Source organism: Scyliorhinus torazame, chromosome 15 (assembly GCF_047496885.1).
Source record: "Scyliorhinus torazame isolate Kashiwa2021f chromosome 15, sScyTor2.1, whole genome shotgun sequence".
Lineage (NCBI taxonomy): Eukaryota > Metazoa > Chordata > Chondrichthyes > Carcharhiniformes > Scyliorhinidae > Scyliorhinus > Scyliorhinus torazame.
The window spans coordinates 56513097-56539304 of record NC_092721.1 but is presented as its reverse complement, the minus strand read 5'-3'; the positions used below and the strand labels follow the sequence as shown (position 1 = coordinate 56539304).

The following is a 26208-nucleotide window of genomic DNA, read 5'->3' as shown; positions in this document are numbered from 1 at the left end:
CTCAGCCAGTATGGTGCTGCTGGCCTTGCTCTGCATCACAAACCAGCTGTCCAGCCAACTGAGCAAAAACATAGTTACTTTGAAGCAATTCGTTGAATACTGTGAGCAATGATATGTATACAGTCAGGTTAGTGAAGGGTTAATAATTACATCTCTGTGTAAATCAAACACTAGAAGGTGTTACTACTTCTCTGTATTTAAGACAGCCTCTCAGGGAATTCTGGGAATAGCATAAGGAGAAGCATGATGAAAGCACAATAAGAAGCTTAGAGTAGATAGAGATAGCACGAGGTTAGATCATAGTGAAGTTAGTGACTAGATATAATATTGAGTACTGTAAGACAGATTCAATATCATCTGTAGCTCAGTAGAGTGTTTGAACTTAATTTAATTAGTAATGTAATAATAAATTAGTTTTGTTTCAATCTTTTGATTGGTATATTTTGATTGGTTTGTCAACACAACATCAGGTCATTCTGGAAGAAAGGACAGAGAATACAACATATTACCAATCATGGTAATATAACAATGTGAATCCCGGCATGTCTTGAATGACACCATTAGAGACAGACTAGTAAGTGAGTTAAGAAGTCAAGCTATCCAGAAAAGGCTGTTAACAGAATGCAACTTAAACCTAAAAAAGGCTTTCGAAGTCACAATCTCTGTGGAATTAACAGCTAAGGAAGCCCAACAATTCAGTTTGAGCACTAGAATCCATAAAATGTCGGCTGAGACCTGGACAAAGGTTCGAAATTGCCATCGCTGTGCAAAAACTGGCCACACAACAGCAGACTTGTTGGTGTAAGATGCAGAATGCAGGAATTGTGGTAAAAAGGAGCACATTGAATGTCCGTGTTAGGAAAAGAAACAAAAAGATACAAACAAGAACTATAAAAAGCAAGAACCAAGTATATCAAATGGAAAGGATCTACACGACACGAGACAAAACAAGCACGAGAAATGACGAGAGTCACAGTGAGATGACGAACTGTCACTGAATGCATTGGCTATTGCGAGCACAACAAATCGTTACTGGACTTCTTTACTTGGACAGACAACCAGTAGAAAATGGAAGTGGACACTGGAGCAGCAGTTACGTTGGTACCAGAAACGCTTTACCAAAAGAAACAACAGCATATCGCCTCAAAACCCTCAAAGATTTTGTTTTCTAAATTTAGAGTACCCAATTCATCGTTTCCAATTAAGGGGCAATTTAGCTTGGCCAATCCACCCACATGCACATCTTTGGGTTGTGGGGGCGAAACCCACGCAAACGCAGGGAGAATGTGCAAACTTCACACGGACAATCACCCAGAGCCAGGATCGAACCTGGGACCTCGGCGCCGTGAGGCAGCAGTGCTAACCACTGTGCCACCGTGCTGCCGCAAAACCCTCAAAGATAATTCCAAAAATACATAAAGCCAACACACCAGGCCGCCCTATCGTTTCAGGCAATGGGACCCTGTGTGAGAACCTCTCTGGCTACATCGAGGGCATCTTGAAACCCATCGTACAAGGTACACCCAGCTTCTGTCGCGACACGACGGACTTCCTACAGAAACTCAGCACCCATGGACCAGTTGAACCAGGAACATTCCTCGTCACAATGGACGTCTCGGCACTCTACACCAGCATCCCCCATGACGACGGCATTGCTGCAACAGCCTCAGTACTCAACACCGACAACTGCCAATCTCCAGACGCAATTCTGCAACTCATCCGCTTCATTCTGGTTCACAACGTCTTCACCTTCGACAACAAGTTCTTCATTCAGACGCACGGAACAGCCATGGGGACCAAATTCGCACCCCAATACGCCAACATCTTCATGCACAAGTTTGAACAGGACCTACTCACCGCACAGGACCTTCAACCGATGTTATACACCAGACACATCGATGACATTTTTTTCCTTTGGACCCACGGCGAAGAATCACTGAAACGACTACACGATGACATTAATAAGTTCCATCCAACCATCAGACTCACCATGGACTACTCTCCAAAATCAGTTGCATTCTTGGACACACTCGTTTCCATCAAGGACGGTCACCTCAGCACTTTGCTTTACCGCAAACCCACGGATAACCTCATGATGCTCCACTTCTCCAGCTTCCACCCTAAACACATTAAAGAAGCCTTTTGGACAAGCGCTCCGTATACACAGGATCTGCTCAGACGAGGAGGAGCGTAACAGACATCTACAGACGTTGAAAGATGCCCTCGTACGAACGGGATATGGCACTCGACTCATCGATCGACAGTTCCAACGCGCCACAGCGAAAAACTGGACCGACCTCCTCAGAAGACAAACATGGGACACAACCGACAGAATACCCTTCGTCGTCCAGTACTTCCCCGGAGCGGAGAAACTACGTCACCTTCTTCACAGCCTTCAACACGTCATTGATGACGATCAACATCTTGCCAAGGTCATCCCCACACCCCCACTACTTGCCTTCAAACAACCGCGCAACCTCAAACGAACCATTGTGTGCAGCAAACTACCCAGTCTTCAGAACAGTGACCACGACACCACACAACCCTGTCATGGCAATCTCTGCAAGTCGTGCCAGATCATCGACATGGATACCACTATTACACGTGAGAACACCACCCACCAGGTACGCGGTACATACTCGTGCGACTCGGCCAACGTTGTCTACCTCATACGCTGCAGGAAAGAATGTCCCGAAGCGTGGTACATTGGCGAGACCATGCAGACGCTGCGACAACGAATGAACGGACATCGCGCACCAATCACCAGGCAGGAATGTTCCCTTCCAGTCGGGGAACACTTCAGCAGTCAAGGGCATTCAGCCTCTGATCTCCGGGTAAGCGTTCTCCAAGGCGGCCTTCAGGACCAGCGACAACGCAGAATCGCTGAGCAGAAACTTATAGCCAAGTTCCGCACACATGAGTGCGGCCTCAACCGGGACCTGGGATTCATGTCACATTACATTCATCCCCCACCATCTGGCCTGCGAAATCCTACCAACTGTCCTGGCTTGAGACAATTCACACCTCTTTAACCTGGGGTTACCCCATCTCTGGATCTGTAAAGATTTAATCACCTGCTAATGCTCGCATTCCTAGCATTGTTTGGCATCTTTGAATTTGTCTGTATATGTGTTTCTGGAACAGACCTCTTCATTCACCTGAGGAAGGAGCAGCGCTCCGAAAGCTAGTGACATCGAAACAAACCTGTTGGACTTTAACCTGGTGTTGTAAGACTTCGTACTGTGCTCACCCCAGTCCAACGCCGGCATCTCCACACCAAAAATATATATACTGGGTAGGTGGATCCATTGAGGGGTTGTGTCAATGTAAATGTGCAGCGATACAGATCGACCGCATTCTGATCCCTGCACGTCGTTAAAGGTAACTATTTAACTGTAATGGAGGGAACTTGCTGATCAAGTTATACTGGGTGGAGGTGAACCTCAAGTCAGAGTCTGAAGCAGGTCTACCAAAGATTTTAAAGAAAAATGGCATGGTCTTTAATGGAGAGTTGGGAAGTATGAAAAAGATCTCATTCAAGCTAAGGATTAAGGACGAAACCCAAGCACGATGCTCAAAGACTAGGTCAGTGACTAAAGTTGAAGCAGACTTAGAAAGGAGGGTCAAGATGGGAGTCCTCAAATCCGTTGATGAAAGTGATTCAGCCACGCCCATAGCACCCGTGATGAAGAAAGATGGTTTGGTATGTATATGTGGTGATTTTAAAGTCACTATCAATCCAGTATTATGTGCAGAGCAGTAGCCTCTACCTTTAATCAATGATTTATTTGCTTGATTGACTGGAGGCCAGCATTTCAGTAAAGTTGACATTAGTCAAGTTTATCTCCATGGACATGGACCAAAATAATATTTAGCAATCGCGACACACAAAGTGCCGGCTCGAATCGAGAATCTGTGAGAGGTCGGCACGAAGAAAATCGGAGCGATAACCTCACCGATTCCGGTACCGGTGAGTGGATAGCACCAGCTCCGACCAAAACTCCCAAAACTGTGCCGAAAACGGCCGGAGAATGGCCGGTCCCGGGCCTCGCATGCGCACGGCTGACGACATGCAGCGGTGACACTGTGCAACATGGCACCGGCCATGCGCTGACCCGGCCTGCAAACTGCGACCCCACAGCCCACCCCCTGGCCATCCTCCACCAGTCCCCCCAGCCCTCGCTGAAGCCCCCCTGGCCAGCGGCACGTTCCGGGACGAGTGTGGCAGTCCACAGCAGCCGCGCCAGGTTCACGATTTCTGTAAGGACACATGTCCCGTGCCGTCGGGAACTTGGTCCATCGGGGGTGGAGCATCGTGAGTGGGCCGGCCGATGAGGCGCCAACAGCATTGCAGCTGCGCGCGGCACGCATCACGATGACACCTGTTTGGGTGGGATGGAGACTCGCAAACCGGCATCAAACCAGCCCCTGCCCCGATTCCAGCGTCGGAATCGATTCTCCGCCTGATCGCCGAATCAAATTCTCAGCAGACTAGGAGGAGTCCATTGCTACTTAGATCTCCTACACCATTCAAACTTGGGATGTGTAGGAAACATGCTGATCGATTTTTAGCCACTGGAACTAATTTTCCAGAGACAGTCAACCGAGAGTCTGCAACAAGTTGTGCCAAGTGGAGACCTAGACATTACCGAGATCCTGGCATTACCAGAAACAACTGGGAAGACAGCACCCCAGTTGACACTTTAACACAGAGTCAACGTCCGAACACTACATCGATTGCAGTTGAGACAACTACGAACAATATCCAAACTAAACCAAAAACACCAGAATTACAGTCGACACAAAAAAGCCAACGCCTGAGGTCCACTGACAACCACACAGAAATCAACATTCCTTGGAACATCTCATGTTTTGACTGTTGTGATTCTCAGCAGTTTATATTTAAAATTTGGATTGCAATATTATATTGTGTTTCATTGCAGGAAGCTCTTTGTAAGGGGTGGGGGGGGGGAGTGTTATGTATTCATGTTTGTTCCCATCTGGAACAAGGTCACTTTAACGGCACGATCGCGTGATGTCTGGATGATGTCATCGGCTGTTTGCTCAGATCAATGAGCTGTCTATCCTAACAGCCTTTAGAGTAAACGGATTTTCAATAAAGCTCTTGTTTGTTTGTACCTTTGTAGTCTGCAAGCCTATTCTTTAAAATGACCATAAAGACACCCTTTGATTGTTTCCAGAGAGAGAGAGAGATGGCCTGTGTATCTCTGCAGGGTGATCATCCTTTTATATCCTCCTGCTTGCTTCCTTCTTTCTGCTTTTTCAGATCAAGTTTTTGAATCTCTATAGATTACCGGAAAGGAATTTAATTGGCTTGTCTTGCATCCAATTACATTCAGATACTTCATCTCAGAAACCTTTTGACACATTTTGAGATCCAGATCAACAAGAGATAGTTATCTCATAATCTACAGAGTTCTTTTTCTTATTAAGGAGCAATTTAGCGTGGCCATTCCACCTAACCTGCATATGTTTGGGTTGTGGGAGTAACACCCATGCAAACATGGGGACAACATGCAAACTCCACACAGACAGTGACCCGGGACCGGGATCAAACCTGTGTTCTCAGTGCCGTGAGGCAACAGTGCTAACCACTGTGCCACCATGCTGCCCAATCCACAGAGGTTTTGAATGTCTGAAGATGTGTAGCTGTGTGGGTGTTAGTTTCTTAGAATTGCAATGAATTAAAAGTCCAGCAATACTTTGCATTTTTTATGTTTTTCTTTGAAGCATATCTGCGTGCAAAATTTCAGACAACATCTCAGAACAGGTCTGCAATCCATCGGACCTCTCCAGAAGTGATCAGTTCACAGTTCAGCTATCTTTTCATGAGTGGCTTTTTTGTAATCTTTTAAAACAGTTCAGTATGTCCGTGGTTACTTGGTGACGTGTGTGTGGGTAGCTCTCACTCTGCTATAATGTTCATTGTTATGACAGTATTGACAGAAATGAATTCAGTTAAATTAAATGGTGATCATAATTTTGGAGGGATAGATATTGACCAGGATATCAGGAGATTTTGCTGCTCTTCCTTGAATAGTGAAATGGGATCATTATTATCCAGCTGAGCAAGCAGGGTCTCAGTTTAACATTGTGGTAGTCTGTGTAGAGGTATTACGGTACCGAGTAATGCTGGAACACCATTGGTAGATAATGTATGTTTCCCATTGGCCAAGCTGCATGGTAGCTCCGCCCTGCAAGGCGGGGTATAAGAGCCCGTGCCGCCCCAGCAGCTTTCTTTCCGTACATGAGCTGCTGGGGGACACATCTAGCTTATTAAAGCCTTCAGTTGTCATTGATCGTGCATCAATTTAATAAGCTAGATTTAAAGAATGGCGCTCTGAATCAAGCCGGAGTGTCTGAAACTCAGCCCCCACTCACCCCCCACGCAGTAAACTCGGCGGCGACTTTCAAGCACTGGCTGGCGTGCTTCAACGGCTACCTCGGAACGGCAGAAAACACACCCACAGGAGAACAGAAACTGCAAATCCTGCATTCGAGGGTAAGCCCAGAAGTCTACACCCTCATCGAGGATATGGACGACTTCGGTGACGCGATGAAGTTGCTGAAAGGACACTACATTCGCCCTGTAAATCAGGTCTACGCCCAGCATCTACTAGCGACGAGGTGACAAATTCCTGGTAAGTCACTAGAACAATTCTACCATGCACTCCTGGTGTTGGGGAGAAACTGCAAGTTTCAGCAAACGACCACACTGAACTGTTGATTCGGGACGCTTTCGTGGCGGGTATGCTGTCCTCTCAAATCCGCCAGCGTTTGCTGGAAAAAGAGACTCTAGGCCTCAAGGAGGCACGGGCCCTTGCTGGCTCCCTGGCTGTGGCCTCCCGAAACGCCCGCGCCCACGCCCCCGACCACGCGGCATCCCCTGTGCAGCGTGGAACCCCCCCTTCAGCCGACTCCGAGGCATCCCACATCCCCCCACAAGCTTGCGCTGCAAGACGGCCTGGCAACCCCGGGGGGGCCCCGCTGCTATTTTTGCGGGCAAGCCAAACACCCCCGACAGCGCTGCCCAGCCCGTTCGTCCACATGTAAAGGGTGCGGCAAAAAGGGCCATTTTGTGGCGGTATGCCAAGCCCGGGCGGTCGCTGCGGTCTCCGGAAGCGAATGCGGGCTGCCACCACAACCCCCTCCACGCACCCTGTGCGGCCAGTGAGCGCCACCATCTTCCTCCCCCAGGGCCATGTGTGGCCTCCGGGCACCGCCATCTTGTCCCGCTGATGCCACGTGTGATAGATGGGCGCCACCATTTTGTGCACCCACAGCCATGTGTGACCAGTGGGCGCCGCCATCTTGGATTGACTCCCAGGACCTCGGTGCTGATGACCACACACCGCCCGGCGAGAACACCCAGCTGCTGCTGCGATTAGCCTCGGTGACCCTGGACCAGTCCCGGCTTCGAACACTCTCAACTGCTACAACAACGGTACTAATCAACGGGCATGAGACGTCCTACTTAATCGACTCTGGGAGCACGGAGAGCTTCATACACCCCGACACGGTCAGGCGCTGTTCTCTCCCCGTCCACCCAGTTAATCAAAAAAGATTCCCACTCAGTAGAGATAAAGGGGTTTTGTGTAGCAAACCTCACGGTCCAGGGAAGGGAGTTTAAAAATAACCGGCTCTACGTCCTTCCCCACCACTGCGCGGCCACACTCCTAGGGTTAGACTTCCAGTGCAACCTCCAAAGTCTAACTTTCAAATTCGCCGGCCCTATACCCCCTCTCACAGTCTGCAGCCTCGCGACCCTCAAGGTCGATCCGCCTTCCCTGTTTGCGAACCTCACCCCGGATTGCAAACCCGTCGCCACCAGGAGCAGACGGTACAGTGCCCAGGACCGGACCTTTATCAGGTCAGAGGTCCAATGGCTACTGAGGGAAGGCATCACTGAAGCCAGCAACAGTCCCTGGAGAGCTCAAGTAGTGGTGGTAAAGACCGGGGAGAAGCACAGGATGGTCATCGACTACAGTCAGACCATCAACAGGTTTACGCAGCTGGACGCGTACCCTCTCCCCCGCATATCCGACCTGGTAAACATTACAAGGTCTTCCCCACGGTGGATCTTAAGTCCACCTACCACCAGCTCCCCATGCGCACTAGTGACCGCAAGTACATTGCCTTCGAGGCAGATGGGCGGCTATATCACTTGTTAAGGGTTCCCTTCGGTGTCACTAATGGGGTCTCGGTCTTCCAGCGCAGGATGGACCGAATGGTTGACCGGTACGGTTTACGGGCAACATACCCATATCTCGATAATGTCACAATCTACGGCCACGACCAGCAGGACCACGACGCCAACCTCCGAAAATTCCTCCAGACTGCAAAGATCCTTAACCTTAAGTATAACAAGGATAAATGCGTGTTTAGCACCGACCGCCTAGCCATCCTCGGCTACGTAGTGCGAAATGGAGTCATAGGCCCTGACCCTGAACGCATGCGCCCCCTTATGGAGTTCCCCCTTCTTCACTGCTCCAAGGCCCTGAAGCGCTGCCTAGGCTTTTTTTCTTACTCTGCCCAGTGGGTCCCCAACTATGCGGAAAAGGCCCGTCCCCTGATCCAATCCACAGATTTCCCCTGTCGATAGAGGCCCGCCAGGCCTTCAGCCGCATCAAAGCAGACATTGCAAAGGCCACGATGCACGCCATCAACGAGTCCCTCCCCTTCCAGGTCGAGAGCGACGCGTCCGACGTAGCTCTGGCTGCCACCCTCAACCAAGCGGGCAAACCCGTGGCCTTCTTCTCACGCACCCTCCATGCTTCCGAAATCCACCACTCCTCAGTCGAAAAGGACGCCCAGGCAATAGTCGAAGCTGTGCGACATTGGAGGCATTACCTGGCCGGCAGGAGATTCACTCTCCTCACTGACCGATGGTCGGTTGCCTTCATGTTCGATAATGCACAGCGGGGCAAGATAAAAAAAAATAAGATCTTGCGGTGGAGGATCGAACTCTCCACCGATAACTACGACATCTTGTATCGTCCCGGGAAGCTAAACGAGCCTCCTGATGCCCTGTCCGGCGGCACATGTGCCAACGGAGAAGTGGACCGCCTCCGAGCCCTCCACGAGGACCTCTGCCACCCGGGGGTCACTCGCTTGTTCCACTTTATCAAGACCCGCAACCTGCCCTACTCCATCAAGGAGGTCAGGACAGCCACCAGGAATTGCCAAATCTGCGCGGACTGCAAACCGCACTTCTACAGGCCAGAGAAAGCGCACATGATAAAGGCTTCCCGTCCTTTTGAACGCCTCAGTATGGACTTGAAAGGCCCCCTCCCCTCCACCGACTGCAGCACGTACTTCCTGAACGTGATTGACGAGTACTCCCGATTCCCATTCGCCATCGCCTGCCCCGATATGACCGCAACCACCGTCATCAAGGCCCTCCATAGCATCTTTATGCTGTTCGGGTTCCCCGTTTACATACATAGTGATAGGGGGTCCTCCTTTATGAGCGACGAACTGCGTAAATTCCTGCTCAGCAAAGGCATTGCCTCGAGCAGGACGACCAGTTACAACCCCCGGGGTAACAGACAGGTAGAGAGGGAGAACGGAACGGTCTGAAAGACCGTCCTACTGGCCCTACGGTCCAGGAATCTCCCACTCTCCCGCTGGCAGGAAGTCCCCCCGGATGACCTCCACTTCATCCGGTCACTGCTTTGTACCACGACCAACCAAACACCTCACGAACGTCTCCTTGTCTTCCCCAGGAAGTCCTCCTCTGGGATCTCGCTCCCGACCTGGCTGGCAGCTCCCAGGCCCATCCTGCTCCGAAAACACGTGCGGGCGCACAAGTCGGACCCGTTGGTCGAGAGGGTCCATCTTCTCCACGCTAACCCCCAGTACGCCTACGTGGCGTACCCCGACGGCCGACAAGATACGGTCTCCCTACGAGACCTGGCGCCCGCCGGATCCACATGTACACCCCAGCCACCAGTCCCACCCTCCCTCCCACTGGTGCACCTTACAGCCGCCCCCTTCCCAGGAGGATCGGTTCTTCCGCCGGCCCCCTCTAGGCCCCCCCCGCCCACCGACGCACCCCACAGACGCTCCCTTCCCAGGTCAATCGGCTTCCCCACCAGCGCCGTCTAGGGGTGTTGAAGCTGCCACAGAGATTGAGGCCACGCTCCCGGAGTCACAGACGCCCAAACCTCCACCGGCGTCACCACCAAAGCTTCGACGATCACAGAGGATGACCAGGGCCCTCGATCGACTGATTGCTTCATTTTAAAGTGTATATAGTTAATTGTGAAATTGCAAATACTTACGACAATAAGACAAAACGCTGTACGGAGGTATTTCGGTACCTCCATAACTATAATTTCTACCACATTACCATGTTGTAATACCAGGCCACCACCCCCGCTGGACTCTTTTTTAACAGGGGGTGAATGTGGTAGTCTGTGTAGAGGTGTTACGGTACCTAGTAATGCTGGAACACCATTGGTAGATAATGTATGTTTCCCATTGGTCAAGCTGTATGGTAGCTCTGCCCTGCAAGGCGTGGTATAAGAGCCCGTGCAGCCACAGCAGCTTTCTTTCTGTACCTGAGCTGCTGGGGGAAACATCTAGCTTATTAAAGCCTTCAGTTGGACTACAGCCTCGCTTTGGTAGTCAGTGATCGTGCATCAAACATTTCATCCAAAATATGGTGTAACACCCACCAGTACTGCCTGGGTGGTATGCTTAAACCACAGAGTGGGGCTAGTCTCTTAACCTTCTGCATCAGAGAGAAAACTACCAGCATTCAGTCAAGCTAAATGGACAACTTGCAGAGAATTTATGAAGCAGTTTCCTCCAATGTCTTAAGCACACAAAAAACTGTAAGTTGTATCTTTAGAACATAGAACATAGAACATTACAGCGCAGTACAGGCCCTTCGGCCCTCGATGTTGCGCCGACCTGTGAAACGACTCTAAAGCCCATCTACACTATTCCCTTATCGTCCATATGTCTATCTAATGACCATTTGAATGCCCTTAGTGTTCGCGAGTCTACTACTGTTGCAGGCAGGGCATTCCACGCCCTTACTACTCTCTGAGTAAAGAACCTACCTCTGACATCTGTCCTATATCTATCTCCCCACAATTTAAAGCTATGTCCCCTCGTGCTAGACATCAGCATCTGAGGAAAAAGGCTCTCACTGTCCACCCTATCCAATCCTCTGATCATCTTGTATGCCTCAATTAAGTCACCTCTTAACCTTCTTCTCTCTAACAAAAACAGCCTCAAGTCCCTCAGCCTTTCCTCATAAGATCTTCCCTCCATACCAGGCAACATTCTGGTAAATCTCCTCTGCACCCTTTCCAATGCTTCCACATCCTTCCTATAATACGGCGACCAGAATTGCACGCAATACTCCAAATGCAGCCGCACCAGAGTTTTGTACAGCTGCAACATGACCTCATGGCTCCGAAAATCAATCCCTCTACCAATAAAAGCTAACACACCGTACGCCTTCTTAACAACCCTCTCAACCTGAGTGGCAACTTTCAGGGATCTATCTACATGGACACCGAGATCTCTCTGCTCATCCACACTGCCAAGAATCTTACCATTAGCTCAGTACTCTGTCTTCCTGTTATTCCTTCCAAAATGAATCACCTCACACTTTTCTGCATTAAACTCCATTTGCCACCTCTCAGCCCAGCGCTGCAGCTTATCTATGTCCCTCTGTAACTTGTAACATCCTTCCGCACTGTCCACAACTCCACCGACTTTAGTGTCATCTGCAAATTTACTCACCCATCCTTCTACGCCCTCCTCCAGGTCATTTATAAAAATGACAAACAGCAGTGGCCCCAAAACAGATCCTTGTGGTACACCACTAGTAACAGGACTCCAGTCTGAACACTTCCCATCAACCACCACCCTTTGTCTTCTTCCAGCTAGCCAATTTCTGATCCAAACTGCTAAATCTCCCTGAATCCCATGTTTCCGTATTTTCTGCAGTAGCCTACCGTGGGGAACCTTATCAAACGCTTTACTGAAATCCATATACACCACATCAACTGCTTTACCCTCATCCACCTGTTTGGTCACCTTCTCAAAGAACTCAATAAGGTTTGTGAGGCACGACCTACCCTTCAGAAAACCGTGTTGACTATGTCTAATCAAATTATTCCTTTCCAGATGAAAGGATTAATGATTATTAATGATTATTCCTCACCCTATCTCTTATAAACCGTTCCAAGATTTTGCCCACAACAGAAGTAAGGCTCACTGGTCTATAGTTACCGGGGTTGTCTCTACTCCCCTTCTTGAACAAGGGGACAACATTTGCTATCCTCCAGTCTTCTGGCACTATTCCTGTAGACAAAGATGACTTAAAGATCAAAGGCAAAGGCTCAGCAATCTCCTCCCTGACTTCCCAGAGAATCCTAGGATAAATCCCATCCGGCCCAGTGGACTTATCTATTTTCACACTTTCCAGAATTGTTAACACCTCCTCCTTATGAACCTCAAGCCCTTCTAGTCTAGTAGCTTGAATCTCAGTATTCTCCTCGACAACATTGTCTTTTTCCTGTGTGAATACTGACGAAAAATATTCATTTAGCACCTCTCCTATCTCCTCTTTCATAGGAATTAAGTCAACTAGCTTTTCTCATGGCAATATTTATGTTTGTGTGCAATTATAGATTATTTATATCTTGTAAATGATAATAAGAAATATTTTTTAAAATATAAATTTTGGAACATTCATATTTCAGCTGAACCGATGGCCCCACAAATTCATGAGCAATTAAACTATTTTCCTTCAAACAAACTACACTTGGTAAGTCTTAAAATCTTCTCTACTAATAATATATTTCTACTTGCATGTTTTTTAAGAGTCCTCTCATAATTAGTATTGATGTGATTTCTTATAACCTGTCTCTCCTACCTCTCAACATTTTCCATCAGGTTTACTGTAGTGTTCTTGCATTAGGTGTTGACTACTGAATGTTACATTACACCTGATATTTTCTGGCATTTCATGGCAGCCCTCCTATATTGAAAGCAACTTAACAGTGAGATGATTGACATGACAATATTGCTGATGTTTCAGCAGAAGTAATGAGAAGATTAGTGTTTTTAGCATTTAATATTTATTGGAGAAATCTAGCGCCAAGGACCATATAGTTAATTTTAACTTAAATGTAATAGGTATTTATTTTAACGTAATTAATTAATACTAAATTCAATAACTATTTATTTTTATGTAATTAATTAATTAATGCTAGAAATGTCATGTCAGCAGGGTGTAGCGCTCTAACTGTGAGGTGTGCGAGGTCCATGACACTTCCAGGGTTCCGGATGACTACATCTGCAGGAAGTGTATCCAATGGCAGCTACTCACAGACCACATGGTTCGGTTGGAGCAGTAGTTGGATGCACTCAAGAGCATACAGATGGCGGAAATCTTCATAGACAGGAGTTATAGAGACATGGTCACACACAAGGTGCAGGCAGACAGTTGAAAGGGTAAGCACTCAGTGCAGGAATCTCCCGTGGCTGTCCCCCTCTCTAACAAGTATACCGCTTTGGATACTAATAATAATGATAATAATTTTTATTAGTGTTACAAGTAGGCTTATGTTAACACTGCAATGAAGGTACTGTGAAAATCCCCCAGTCGCCACACTCCACCGCTCCGTACAGACAGCATCCGAAGCCGGGAATCGAACCTGGGACCCTGGCCCTGTGAAGGAACGGTGCTAACCACTGTGCTACGGTGCCACCATTGGGGGGGATGGACTATCAGGGGAAAACAACAGTAGCGGCCAGAGAAGTGGCACCACCTCTGTTTGATTTGATTTATTGTCACATGTACCAATGTATTCTTAAAATGTATACAGGAGAACTTTTTAGCTCAATATATTGAGGATCCTACAAGGGATGGTGCAGTGCTGGACCTAATTAGAACATAGAACATATAGTGCAGAAGGAGGCCATTCAGCCCATCGAGTCTGCACCGACCCACTTAAGCCTTCACTTCCACCCTATCCCCATAACCCAATAACAACTCCTAACTATTTGGTCACTAAGGGCAATTTATCATCCACCTAACCTGCACGTCTTTGGACTGTGGGAGGAAACCGGAGCACCTGGAGGAAACCCACGCAGACACGGGGAGCACATGCAGACTCCACACAGACAGTAACCCAGCAGGGAAACGAACCTGGGACCCTGGTGCTGTGAAACCACAGTGCTATCCAATTGTGCTACCGTGCTGAAATTCTGGGGACCTATGTCCGGACAGGTGGTTGATGTGTTGGTGGGGAGCATTTTTGTGATAGCATCACAACATGGTTCAGTTTAAATTTGTTATGGACAAATAAATAGACAAGTCGCAAAAAAGGTTTTGGATTGGGGAAAAGAGTAGATTTTAACAAAATAAGGCAGGATCTGGCCAACATAGACTGGAAAGAGTTACTTGTGGGGAAACTTACCAAAGAGCAGTGTGGAGGGGGGGGGGGTTCAAAGATGAAATTGTGAGGGTACAGGCCAAATATGTTCAGGATATGATGAGAAAGAAAAGAGAAGCTTTTAACAAATATAACGGGAACAAGTCGATAGAGCCATTAGTGGCATACAGAAATTGCAGGATGGACCTTAAGAAATCAATTAGGAGAGCAAAGAGAAGATATGAGAAAACTCTGGCTGGTAAAAGTAGGAAAAATCCCGAGATATAGAGTATATCAATGGGAAGTGAATAACCAGAGAAAGGGTAGTTCCCATTATGGACCACGGGTAAAATGTGTGGGTTAAATAAATATTTCACACCTGTCTTCACCCAAGAGAATGAGGAGGTAGTTATGGAAGTCTGGGAAAGAGATTGTAAGGTTCTTGATCAAATTGTTATAAGGAGTGGCACGGTATTGGGGGTATTGGCGGGTTTAAAAGTAGACAAATCTCCAGGTCCGGATGAATTGTGTCCCAGGCTGCTGTGGGAGGCGAGAGAGGAGATTGCCGTGGTCTGACATAAATGTTTAATTCCTATCTGGCCCGGGGGAGGAGCCAGAGGACTGGAGAACAGTTAATTTGGTCCCATTATTTAAGAAAGATTGTAGCGACAAGCCAGGGAACTATAGACCTGAGTCTCACATCAATGGTTGGGAAACTACTGGACAAAATCCTGAAGGAGACAATCTACCTCCACTTGGAGAAGCAAGGTTTGATCAGGGATAGTCAGCATGGCTTTGTCAGACGGAATCATGCCTAACAAATTTGATTGAATTTTTTGAGCATGGAACCAAGTATATAGATGAGGGTAATTGATGTAGCTCACATGGATTTCAGCAAAGCCTTTGACAAGGTCCCACATTATTAAGCAGGCAAATGCACTTGGGCAACAGAGTGATTTGATAAGGTGGAATCATAATTGACTTAACGGTAGGAGACAGAGGGTGATGATAGATGGCTGCTTTAGTGTTTGGAAGCCAGTGACGAGTGACATACCACAAGGATCCCTACTGGGCCCCCTATTGTTTGTCATTTGTATAATGTTTTCACTGGAGCAGAGAAGACAGAGGAGCGACCTGATCGAGGTGTACAAGATTATGAGGGGCACGAACAGGGTGACTAAGGAGCAGCTGTTCCCCTTAGTTGAAGGGTCTGTTACAAGGGGACAAAAATTCAAAGCGAGGGGTGAGAGGTTTAGGGGGGACTTGAGGAAAAATATTTTTACCCAGAGGGTGGAGACAGTCTGGAATGCACTGCCTGGGTGGTGGTAGAGGCGGGATGCCTCACATCCTTTAAAAAGTACCTGGATGTGTACTTGGCATGCTGTAACATTCAAGGCTATGGGCCAAGTGCTGGCAAATGGGATTAGGTAAGCAGTTCAGGGCCTTTCATGCGTAGGTGCAGACTCAATGGGCCGAAGGGACTCTTATGCGCTGTATTATTCAGTGCTTCAATATTTCAGTGTTATATATCCTTTCTTAACATGTGGAAATGATTTGTCAAGGCTCAGTAGCCTTTGCTAACTCACAGTCTTTGGGAAGATTTGATAATTTGTTAGTGTTCAAAGTTTTCTTTATTACACTACCTTTATCACATAAATTTGACAACAGTGACCCTTATAGGGGAGGCCATGAGACACCAACATTATCTAGTGACAAATGAAATTCCAGTCCCAGTAACATATTCCTTAGATCAAGGGATCCCAAAGTGTGGTTCACCCAAGTTCTGAGACAGCAATGGCACTGCAAAGCAGCCATGCTGATTTGACAGTGTGGTGAGTCACGTATGGCTGCGTAAGGCTGGTGTATATATGTTCACTATTGTTCTACTGTTCTATTAGTATCGTTATCTCCACTGTTGTATACACTTATTGTTATTGCTGTTTTGTTATTGGTGCTGCTGTTGGCTCTGCCTGTGGCTCCGCCCAGCTGTGGATGTATAAAGCCCGTCGATCTGGGGCAGTCCTGCAGTGCGGGAGGAGCTACAGGTCAGCACATATTTAGTTTATTAAAGCATCGATTCACTGCTTCTCAGCATCTCGTCTGAATTGATGTCTATCAATTTAATAAACTAAAATTTTGATAATGGGTGCTGCCCTCAAACCTTAACATCTCGAACTTGACCCGCAGGCCGCTGAAGCGCCGGCTATCTTTGAGCATTAGCTGAGCTGCTTCGAGGCCTACCTTGAATCCTCGAATACAGTGAAAACAGCGCGGGAGGAGAGACAGCCGGCACAGTGAAAACAGCGCAAGAGGAGAGACAGCCGGGACAGTGAAAACAGCGCGGGAGGAGAGACAGCCGGCACAGTGAAAACAGCGCGGGAGGAGAGACAGCCGGGACAGTGAAAAGAGCGCGGGAGGAGAGACAGCCGGCACAGTGAAAACAGCGCGAGAGGAGAGACAGCCGGCACAGTGAAAACAGCGCGAGAGGAGAGACAGCCGGGTCAGTGAAAACAGCGCGGGAGGAGAGACAGCCGGGACAGTGAAAACAGCGCGAGAGGAGAGACAGCCGGGTCAGTGAAAACAGCGCGGGAGGAGAGACAGCCGGGACAGTGAAAACAGCGTGGGAGGAGAGACAGCCGGCACAGTGAAAACAGCGTGGGAGGAGAGACAGCCGGCACAGTGAAAACAGCGCGAGAGGAGAGACAGCCGGGTCAGTGAAAACAGCGCGGGAGGAGAGACAGCCGGGACAGTGAAAACAGCGTGGGAGGAGAGACAGCCGGCACAGTGAAAACAGCGCGGGAGGAGAGACAGCCGGGACAGTGAAAACAGCGCGGGAGGAGAGACAGCCAGGACAGTGAAAACAGCGCGGGAGGAGAGACAGCCGGGACAGTGAAAACAGCGCGGGAGGAGAGACAGCCGGCACAGTGAAAACAGCGCGGGGGGAGAGACAGCCGGGACAGTGAAAACAGCGCGGGAGGAGAGACAGCCGGGACAGTGAAAACAGCGCGGGAGGAGAGACAGCCGGCACAGTGCAGACAGCACGGGGGGAGAGACAGCCGGGACAGTGAAAACAGCGCGGGAGGAGAGACAGCCGGCACAGTGAAAACAGCGCGGGAGGAGAGACAGCCGGGACAGTGAAAACAGCGCGGGAGGAGAGACAGCCGGCACAGTGAAGACAGCGCGAGAGGAGAGACAGCCGGGACAGTGAAAACAGCGCGGGAGGAGAGACAGCCGGGACAGTGAAAACAGCGCGGGAGGAGAGACAGCCGGGACAGTGAAAACAGCGCGGGAGGAGAGACAGCCGGGACAGTGAAAACAGCGCGAGAGGAGAGACAGCCGGGACAGTGAAAACAGCGCGGGAGGAGAGACAGCCGGCACAGTGAAAACAGCGCGGGAGGAGAGACAGCCGGCACAGTGAAAACAGCGCGGGAGGAGAGACAGCCGGGACAGTGAAAACAGCGCGGGAGGAGAGACAGCCGGGACAGTGAAAACAGCGCGAGAGGAGAGACAGCCGGCACAGTGAAGACAGCGCGGGAGGAGAGAAAGCCGGCACAGTGAAGACAGCACGGGGGGAGAGACAGCCGGCACAGTGAAAACAGCGCGGGAGGAGAGACAGCCGGGACAGTGAAAACAGCGCGGGAGGAGAGACAGCCGGGACATTGAAAACAGCGCAAGAGGAGAGACAGCCGGGACAGTGAAAACAGCGCGGGAGGAGAGACAGCCGGGACAGTGAAAACAGCGCGGGAGGAGAGACAGCCGGGACATTGAAGACAGCGCGGGAGGTGAGACAGCCGGGACAGTGAAAACAGCGCGGGAGGAGTGACAGCCGGCACAGTGAAAACAGCGCGGGAGGAGAGACAGCTGGCACAGTGAAAACAGCGCGGGAGGTGAGACAGCCGGGACAGTGAAAACAGCGCGGGAGGAGAGACAGCCGGCACATTGAAAACAGCGCGGGAGGAGAGACAGCCGGGACAGTGAAAACAGCGCGGGAGGAGAGACAGCCGGGTCAGTGAAAACAGCGCGGGAGGTGAGACAGCCGGGACAGTGAAAACAGCGCGGGAGGTGAGACAGCCGGGACAGTGAAAACAGCGCGGGAGGAGAGACAGCCGGCACAGTGAAAACAGCGTGGGAGGAGAGACAGCCGGCACAGTGAAAACAGCGCGAGAGGAGAGACAGCCGGGTCAGTGAAAACAGCGCGGGAGGAGAGACAGCCGGGTCAGTGAAAACAGCGCGGGAGGAGAGACAGCCGGGAGAGTGAAAACAGCGCGGGAGGAGAGACAGCCGGGACAGTGAAAACAGCACGGGAGGAGAGACAGCCGGGTCAGTGAAAACAGCGCGGGAGGAGAGACAGCCGGCACAGTGAAAACAGCGCGGGAGGAGAGACAGCCGGGTCAGTGAAAACAGCGCGGGAGGAGAGACAGCCGGGACAATGAAAACAGCGCGAGAGGAGAGACAGCCGGGACAGTGAAAACAGCGCGAGAGGAGAGACAGCCGGGACATTGAAAACAGCGCGGGAGGAGAGACAGCCGGCACATTGAAAACAGCGCGGGAGGAGAGACAGCCGGGACAGTGAAAACAGCGCGGGAGGAGAGACAGCCGGCACATTGAAAACAGTGCGAGAGGAGAGAGAGCCAGGAGATTTAAAAAGCGCGGGAGATTTAAAAAGCGCGGGAGCTGCGAGTCAGAGAGGAGATTTTGAAAGATCGCGGCCTAGTTTCGGGAGCCGTTCGGAGGAGGAAGAGCAGTCTCTGTCAGGGAGAGAACCTGAGAACATCTAAGACACTCAGAAGGTAAGAAGGTAAGTAAGTGATTGTTACTCATTTTTACTTTTATACCTTTTTGAAATTGTGTGTTTCGGGGGGAAACTGAAGTGACATCACAGAAAAGCTGTGACCTGAGTGGCTGGTTGGGAATCTACACTAAATTTAAAAAATTAAGCATTGGTAACTAATTAAACATAATTACTTAATTATAATTTAGAGGGGTATCTAAGCCAGAGATCGGAGAGTACTATATTTAGCTTTCGCATTTATATTAGAAATCTAGTGCTAGGAAACAGATAGTTAACAGTAACTTAAAAAAATATATATATAAAAAAATTTTTTTAACTTTTAATTTTAATTAATTGACGCAATGTCAGTTAGAGGGGTGCAGTGCTCTGACTGTGAGATGTGGCAGGTCCGGGAGGCTTCCAGCGTCCCGGATGGCTTCATCTGCAGAAAGTGCACCCAACTGGAGCTCCTCACAGACCGCATGGTTCGGTTGGAGCAGCAATTGGATGCACCTAGGAGCATGCAAGTGGCGGAAAGCGTCATAGATCGCAGTTATATAAATGTGGTCACACCCAAGGTGCAGGCAGAGAAATGGGTGACCACCAGAAAGGGCAGGCAGTCAGTGCAGGAATCCCCTGTGGTTGTCCCCCTCTCGAACAGGTATACCCCTTTGGATACTGTCGGGGGGGGGGGATAGCCTATCAGGGGAAAACAGCAGCAGCCAGAGCAGTGGCACCACGGCTGGCTCTGATGTTCAGAAGGGAGGGTCAAAGCGCAGAAGAGCAAAAGTAATAGGGGACTCTATAGTCAGGGGCACAAATAGGTGCTTCTGTGGACGTGAAAGAGACTCCAGGATGGTATGTTGCCTCCCTGGTGCCAGGGTCCAGGATGTCTCCGAACGGGTAGAGGGCATCCTGAAGGGGGAGGGCAAACAGGCAGAGGTCATTGTACATATTGGTACTAACGACATAGGCAGGAAGGGGCATGAGGTCCTGCAGCAGGAGCTCAGGGAGCTAGGCAGAAAGTTAAAAGACAGGACCTCTAGGGTTGTAATCTCGGGATCACGTGCCAGTGAGGCTAGAAATAGTAAGATAGAGCAGCTAAACATGTGGCTAAACAGCTGGTGTAGGAGGGAGGGTTTCCGTTACCTGGACCACTGGGAGCTCTTCCGGGGCAGGTGTGACTTTTATAAGAAGGACGGGTTGCATCTAAACTGGAGAGGCATAAATATCCTGGCCGCGAGGTTTGCTAGTGTCACACGGGAGGGTTTAAACTAGTATGGCAGGGGGGTGGGCACGGGAGAAATAGATCAGAAGGTGAGAGCATTGAGGGAGAACTTGGGAATAGCGACAGTGGGGCTCTGAGGCAGAGCAGACAGGGAGAAGTTGCTGAACACAGCGGGTCTGGTGGCCTGAAGTGCATATGTTTTAATGCAAGAAGTATTACGGGTAGGGCAGATGAACTTAGAGCTTGGATTAGTACTTGGAACTATGATGTTGTTGCCATTACAGAGACCTTGTTGAGGGAAGGGCAGGATTGGCAGCTAAACGTTCCAGGATTTAGATGTTTCAGGCGGGATAGAGGGTAATGTAAAAGGGGTGGCGGAGTTGCGCTACTGGTTAGGGAGAATATCACAGCTGTACTGCGAGAGGACACCTCAGAGGGCAGTGAAGCTATATGGGTAGAGATCAGGAATAAGAAGGGTGCAGTCACAATGTTGGGGGTTTACTACAGGCCTCCCAACAGCCAGCGGGAGATAGAGGAGCAGATAGGTAGACAGATTTTGGAAAAGAGTAAAAACAACAGGGTTGTGGTGATGGGAGACTTCAACTTCAACAATATTGACTGGGACTCACTTAGTGCCAGGGGCTTAGACGGGGCGGAGTTTGTGAGGAGCATCCAGGAGGGCTTCTTAAAACAATATGTGGACAGTCCAACTAGGGAAGGGGCGGTACTGGACCTGGCCAGGTGGTAGATGTTTCAGTAGGGGAGCATTTCGGGAACAGTGACCACAATTCAGTAAGTTTTAAAGTGCTGGTGGACAAGGATAAGAGTGGTCCTAGGATGAATGTGCTAAATTGGGGGAAGGCTAATTATAACAATATTAGACGGGAACTGAAGAACATAGATTGGGGGCGGATGTTTGAGGGCAAATCAACATCTGACATGTGGGAGGCTTTCAAGTGTCAGTTGAAAGGAATTCAGGACCGGCATGTTCCTATGAGGAAGAAGGATAAATACGGCAATTTTCGGGAACCTTATATATAAATGATTTGGAGGAAAATGTAACTGGTCTGATTAGTAAGTTTGCAGACGACACAAAGGTTGGTGGAATTGTGGACAGCGATGAGGACTGTCAGAGGATACAGCAGGATTTAGATTGTTTGGAGACTTGGGCGGAGAGATGACAGATGGAGTTTAATCCGGACAAATGTGAGGTAATGCATTTTGGAAGGTCTAATGCAGGTAGGGAATATACAGTGAATGGTAGAACCCTCAAGAGTATTGAAAGTCAAAGAGATCTAGGAGTACAGGTCCACAGGTAAGGGGCAACACAGGGGCAACACAGGTGGAGAAGGTAGTCAAGAAGGCATACGGCATGCTTGCCTTCATTGGCCGGGGCATTGAGTATAAGAATTGGCAAGTCATGTTACAGCTGTATAGAACCTTAGTTAGGCCACACTTGGAGTATAGTGTTCAATTCTGGTCGCCACACTACCAGAAGGATGTGGAGGCTTTAGAGAGGGTGCAGAAGAGATTTACCAGAATGTTGCCTGGTATGGAGGGCATTAGCTATGAGGAGCGGTTGAATAAACTCGGTTTGTTCTCACTGGAACGAAGGAGGTTGAGGGGCGACCTGATAGAGGTCTACAAAATTATGAGGGTTTTTTACGCAGAGGGTAGTGGGTGCCTGGAACTCGCTACCGGAGGAGGTGGTGGTTGCAGGGACGATAGTGACATTTAAGGGGCATCTTGACAAATACATGAATAGGATGGGAATAGAGGGATACGGACCCAGGAAGTGGAGAAGATTGTAGTTTAGTCGGGCAGCATGGTCGGCACGGGCTTGGAGGGCCGAAGGGCCTGTTCCTGTGCTGTACATTTCTTTGTTCTTTGTTCTTTGTTCCTCGACTGCTGCGGTTTCCCCGGCACTGAAGCAACGTCTCCTCAACGCCCGTGTGAGCCACCGGATCTTCCAGTTAACCCAAGATGCGGGCTCATATACGGAGGCTGTAGATGTACTCAAGGAACAGTTTGTGAGGCCGGTCAATGAGGTCCTCGCCCGACACCTCCTCACCACGCGGCAACAGCGCCAGGGTGAGTCGCTCGTGGAATATCTTCGTGAGTTGAGGGTACTCACCCGCAGTTGTAACTGCCGGGTGGTCTCTGCATCGGAGCATTCGGAGCTAATGATTCGGGACACTTATGTGGCTGGAGTCCGGTCCAGCTATGTCCGGCAGCGCCTCCTCGAGAAAGGGGCTCTCGATCTCGAGGCGACATTGAAGCTGACTACCTCATTAGAAGTGGCTTTCCAGAGCCTCGAGGCCTTCCCGTCCGACCACATGGCATCCTCGGGGACGTCAGAGGTGAAGCCATCACCCGACCCAGGCGTATCTCACTCCTGCGCTGCACGGCTGCCGGCCAGCTCCGGAGGACCTTGCTGTTATTTCTGTGGGCAGGGCCAGCATCCCCGGCTGCGCTGCCCAACACGCAGCGCTGTGTGTAATGAGCGCGGCAAGAAAGATCATTTTGCGAAGGTATGTCTGAGCCGCTCTGAAGCCCCAAAATGAAAAGCCTGTCGGCCTGAGGCTCACAGATCCCATAACGTGGCATTGTGCCTGCCGGGACCGCCCCCTTCCGACGCGTCATCCGCCGCATGCGTCCCGTGGAGGACGCCATCTTGGTCATCGTCGCCGAAGCGGCCCGCCATACGCGACCTGTGGCCGCCGCCATCTTGGCCAACATTGCCGGCGCCGCCATTTTGTGATCACGCTGCTGCCACAGACAGTCCTTCGCATTACCGCAGCTCGGTCTAGCTCGATCAGTCCCAGCCTTACCATCTGTGAAACTCGTGATGGCTGTCAAACTCAACGGGCAGGAGGCGTCCTGCCTCTTCGACTCCGGTAGCACAGATAGTTTTGTCCACCCGGATATGGTAAGGCGCTGCGCCCTCCAGGTCCTCCCCATCTCGTGTCCGGTTCGCACACCGTACAGATCTGGGGGTATTGCGTCGCAAACCTGTCAATACAAGGCGTAGAGTACACTAACTTTAAGCTCTATGTCCTCCCTCATCTCTGCGCTCCCCTCCTGCTCGGGTTCGATTTCCAGTGCAACCTCAGAAGCCTAACACTAAAATTCGGGGGACCCCTGCCCCCTCTCATGATCTGTAGCCTCGCAACCCTGAAGGTCGCCCCTCCCTCGCTCTTCGCGAACCTCACCCCAGACTGTAAGCCCGTCGCCACCCGGAGCAGACAGTACAGTGCTCAGGACAAGACCTTCATCAGGTCAGATGTTCAGCGGTTTCTGGAGGAAGGGATCATCGAGGCCAGCAACAGCCCCTCGAGAGCGCATGTGGTAGTCGTCAGGAGCGGGGAAAAGAACCGGATGGTAGTCGACTACAGTCAGACGATCAACCAGTACACGCAGCTCGATGCATACCCCCTCCCACGCATATTTGATATGATCAATCAGATTGCGCAGTATCGAGTCTTTTCTACGATCGACTTGAAGTCGGCGTACCACCAGCTCCCGATCCGGCCGGAAGACCGTCAGTACACTGCCTTCGAGGCAGATAGCCGCCTCTTCCATTTCCTCAGGGTCCCCTTCGGCATCACCAACAGGGTTTCGGTCTTCCAACGAACAATGGACCGAATGGTGGACCAGTACGGGCTGCGGGCCATGTTCCCGTACTTGGATAATGTCAACATCTGCCGCCATGACCTGCAGGACCATGACGCGAACCTAGACAAATTCCTCCGCACCGCCCGACTCCTTAATTTAACCTACAATAAGGAGAAATGCGTTTTCCGCACAACCCGGCTAGCCATCCTTGGCTATGTCGTGGAAAACGGTGTCCTAGGGCCCGACCCCGACCGCATGCGCCCCGCTCTCCAGCTCCCCCTTCCCCACTGCCCCAAGGCCCTGAAACGATGCCTGGGGTTTTTCTCGTATTATGCCCAGTGGGTCCCCAACTACGCGGAAAAGGCCCACCCTCTCATTAAGTCCACCATTTTTCCCCTGACGGCTGAGGCCTGCTTTCAACCGCATCAGAGCCGACATTGCCAAGGCCACGATGCACGCTGTGGATGAATCCCTTCCATTCCAGGTGGAGAGCAATGCCCTGGCCGCCACCCTCAACCAGGGAGGAAGGCCTGTTGCCTTTTTTTCCCGTATCCTCAATGCCTCCGAGATTCAACACTCCTCCGTCGAGAAGGAGGCACAAGCCATTATGGAAGCTGTGCGACACTGGAGGCATTACCTGGCCGGCAAGATATTCCCTCTCCTCACAGACCAATGGTCAGTTGCCTTCATGTTTAATAACACGCAGCGGGGCAAGATTAAGAACGACAAGATTTTGCGGGGGAGAATCGAACTCTCCACCTATAACTACGACATCTTATATCGCCCTGGGAAGCTCAACGAGCCCCAGATGCCCTGTCCTGCGGTATATGCGCCAGCACGCAAACAGACCGGTTACAGGCCATCCACAACGACCTCTGTCACCCGGGGGTCACCCGGCTTCTTCACTTCGTCAAGGCCTGCCCTACTCCACTGACGGTGTCAGGGCTGTGACCAGGAATTGCCAAATCTGTGCAGAGTGCAAACCGCACTTCTATCGGCCGGTCAAGACTCACCTGGAGAAGGCCTCCCGCTCTTTTGAATGCCTCAGCATGGACTTCAAAGGGCCACTCCCCTCCACGGACCGTAATGTGTACTTTCTCAGCGTTGTTGATGAGTACTCCCGCTTCCCGTTTGCAATCCCTTGTCCTGATATGTCCTCTGCCACTGTCATCAAGGCCCTGCACAGCATTTTCTCCCTGTTTGGTTTCCCCGCCTATATATATAGCAATCGGGGCTCCTCTTTTATGAGTGAGGAGCTGCGTCAGTACCTGCTCAGTCAGGGCGTCGCCTCGAGCAGGACTATCAGCCCCCGGGGGAACGGGTAGGTGGAGAGGGAGAATGCTACGGTCTGGAAGGCCATCCTTCTGGCCCTACGGTCTAGAAGTCTCCCAGTCTCCCGCTGGCAAGAGGTCCTCCCTGAAGCGCTCCCCTCCATCCGGTCATTTCTATGTACTGCCACAAACGAGACCCCTCACAACCATCTATTTGTCTTTCCCAGGATGTCGATCTCCGGGGTCTCGCTCCTGGTCTGGTTAACGAAACCTGGGCCGGTCCTCCTATGGAAACATGCGAGGAGCCAGAAGGCCGATCCCCTGGTCGAGCATTTTCAGCTTCTCCATGCGAAGCCTCAGTACGCATATGTGGCACACCGCGATGGACGACAGAACACAGTCTCCCTCCGGGACCTGGCTCCTGCGGGTATCCCCGCGCCCATTATCACCGTGCCCCTCCCAGCCACCTGCCCACCCACTTCCCCACCTACACTTATAGAACATAGAACATAGAACAATACAGCGCAGTACAGGCCCTTCGGCCCACGATGTTGCACCGAAACAAAAAGCCATCTAACCTACACTATGCCATTATCATCCATATGTTTATCCAATAAACTTTTAAATGCCCTCAATGTTGGCGAGTTCACTACTGTAGCAGGTAGGGCATTCCACGGCCTCACTACTCTTTGCGTAAAGAACCTACCTCTGACCTCTGTCCTATATCTATTACCCCTCAGTTTAAAGTTATGTCCCCTCGTGCCAGCCATATCCATCCGCGGGAGAAGGCTCTCACTGTCCACCCTATCCAACCCCCTGATCATTTTGTATGCCTCTATTAAGTCTCCTCTTAACCTTCTTCTCTCCAACGAAAACAACCTCAAGTCCATCAGCCTTTCC

The 26208-nt window shown here is 50.4% G+C and overlaps 1 protein-coding gene across 1 annotated transcript in view; it reads left to right on the top strand.

Moving 5' to 3' along the window:
* LOC140391389 (T-cell surface protein tactile-like) overlaps positions 1-26208 on the top strand; it is a 187607-nt gene that overhangs the window by 82297 nt on the left and 79102 nt on the right. Inside the window, exon 5 of the mRNA XM_072475937.1 lies at positions 12747-12811. Coding sequence (XP_072332038.1) covers positions 12747-12811 — 65 coding nt within the window. The remainder of the gene's footprint in view (positions 1-12746; positions 12812-26208) is intronic.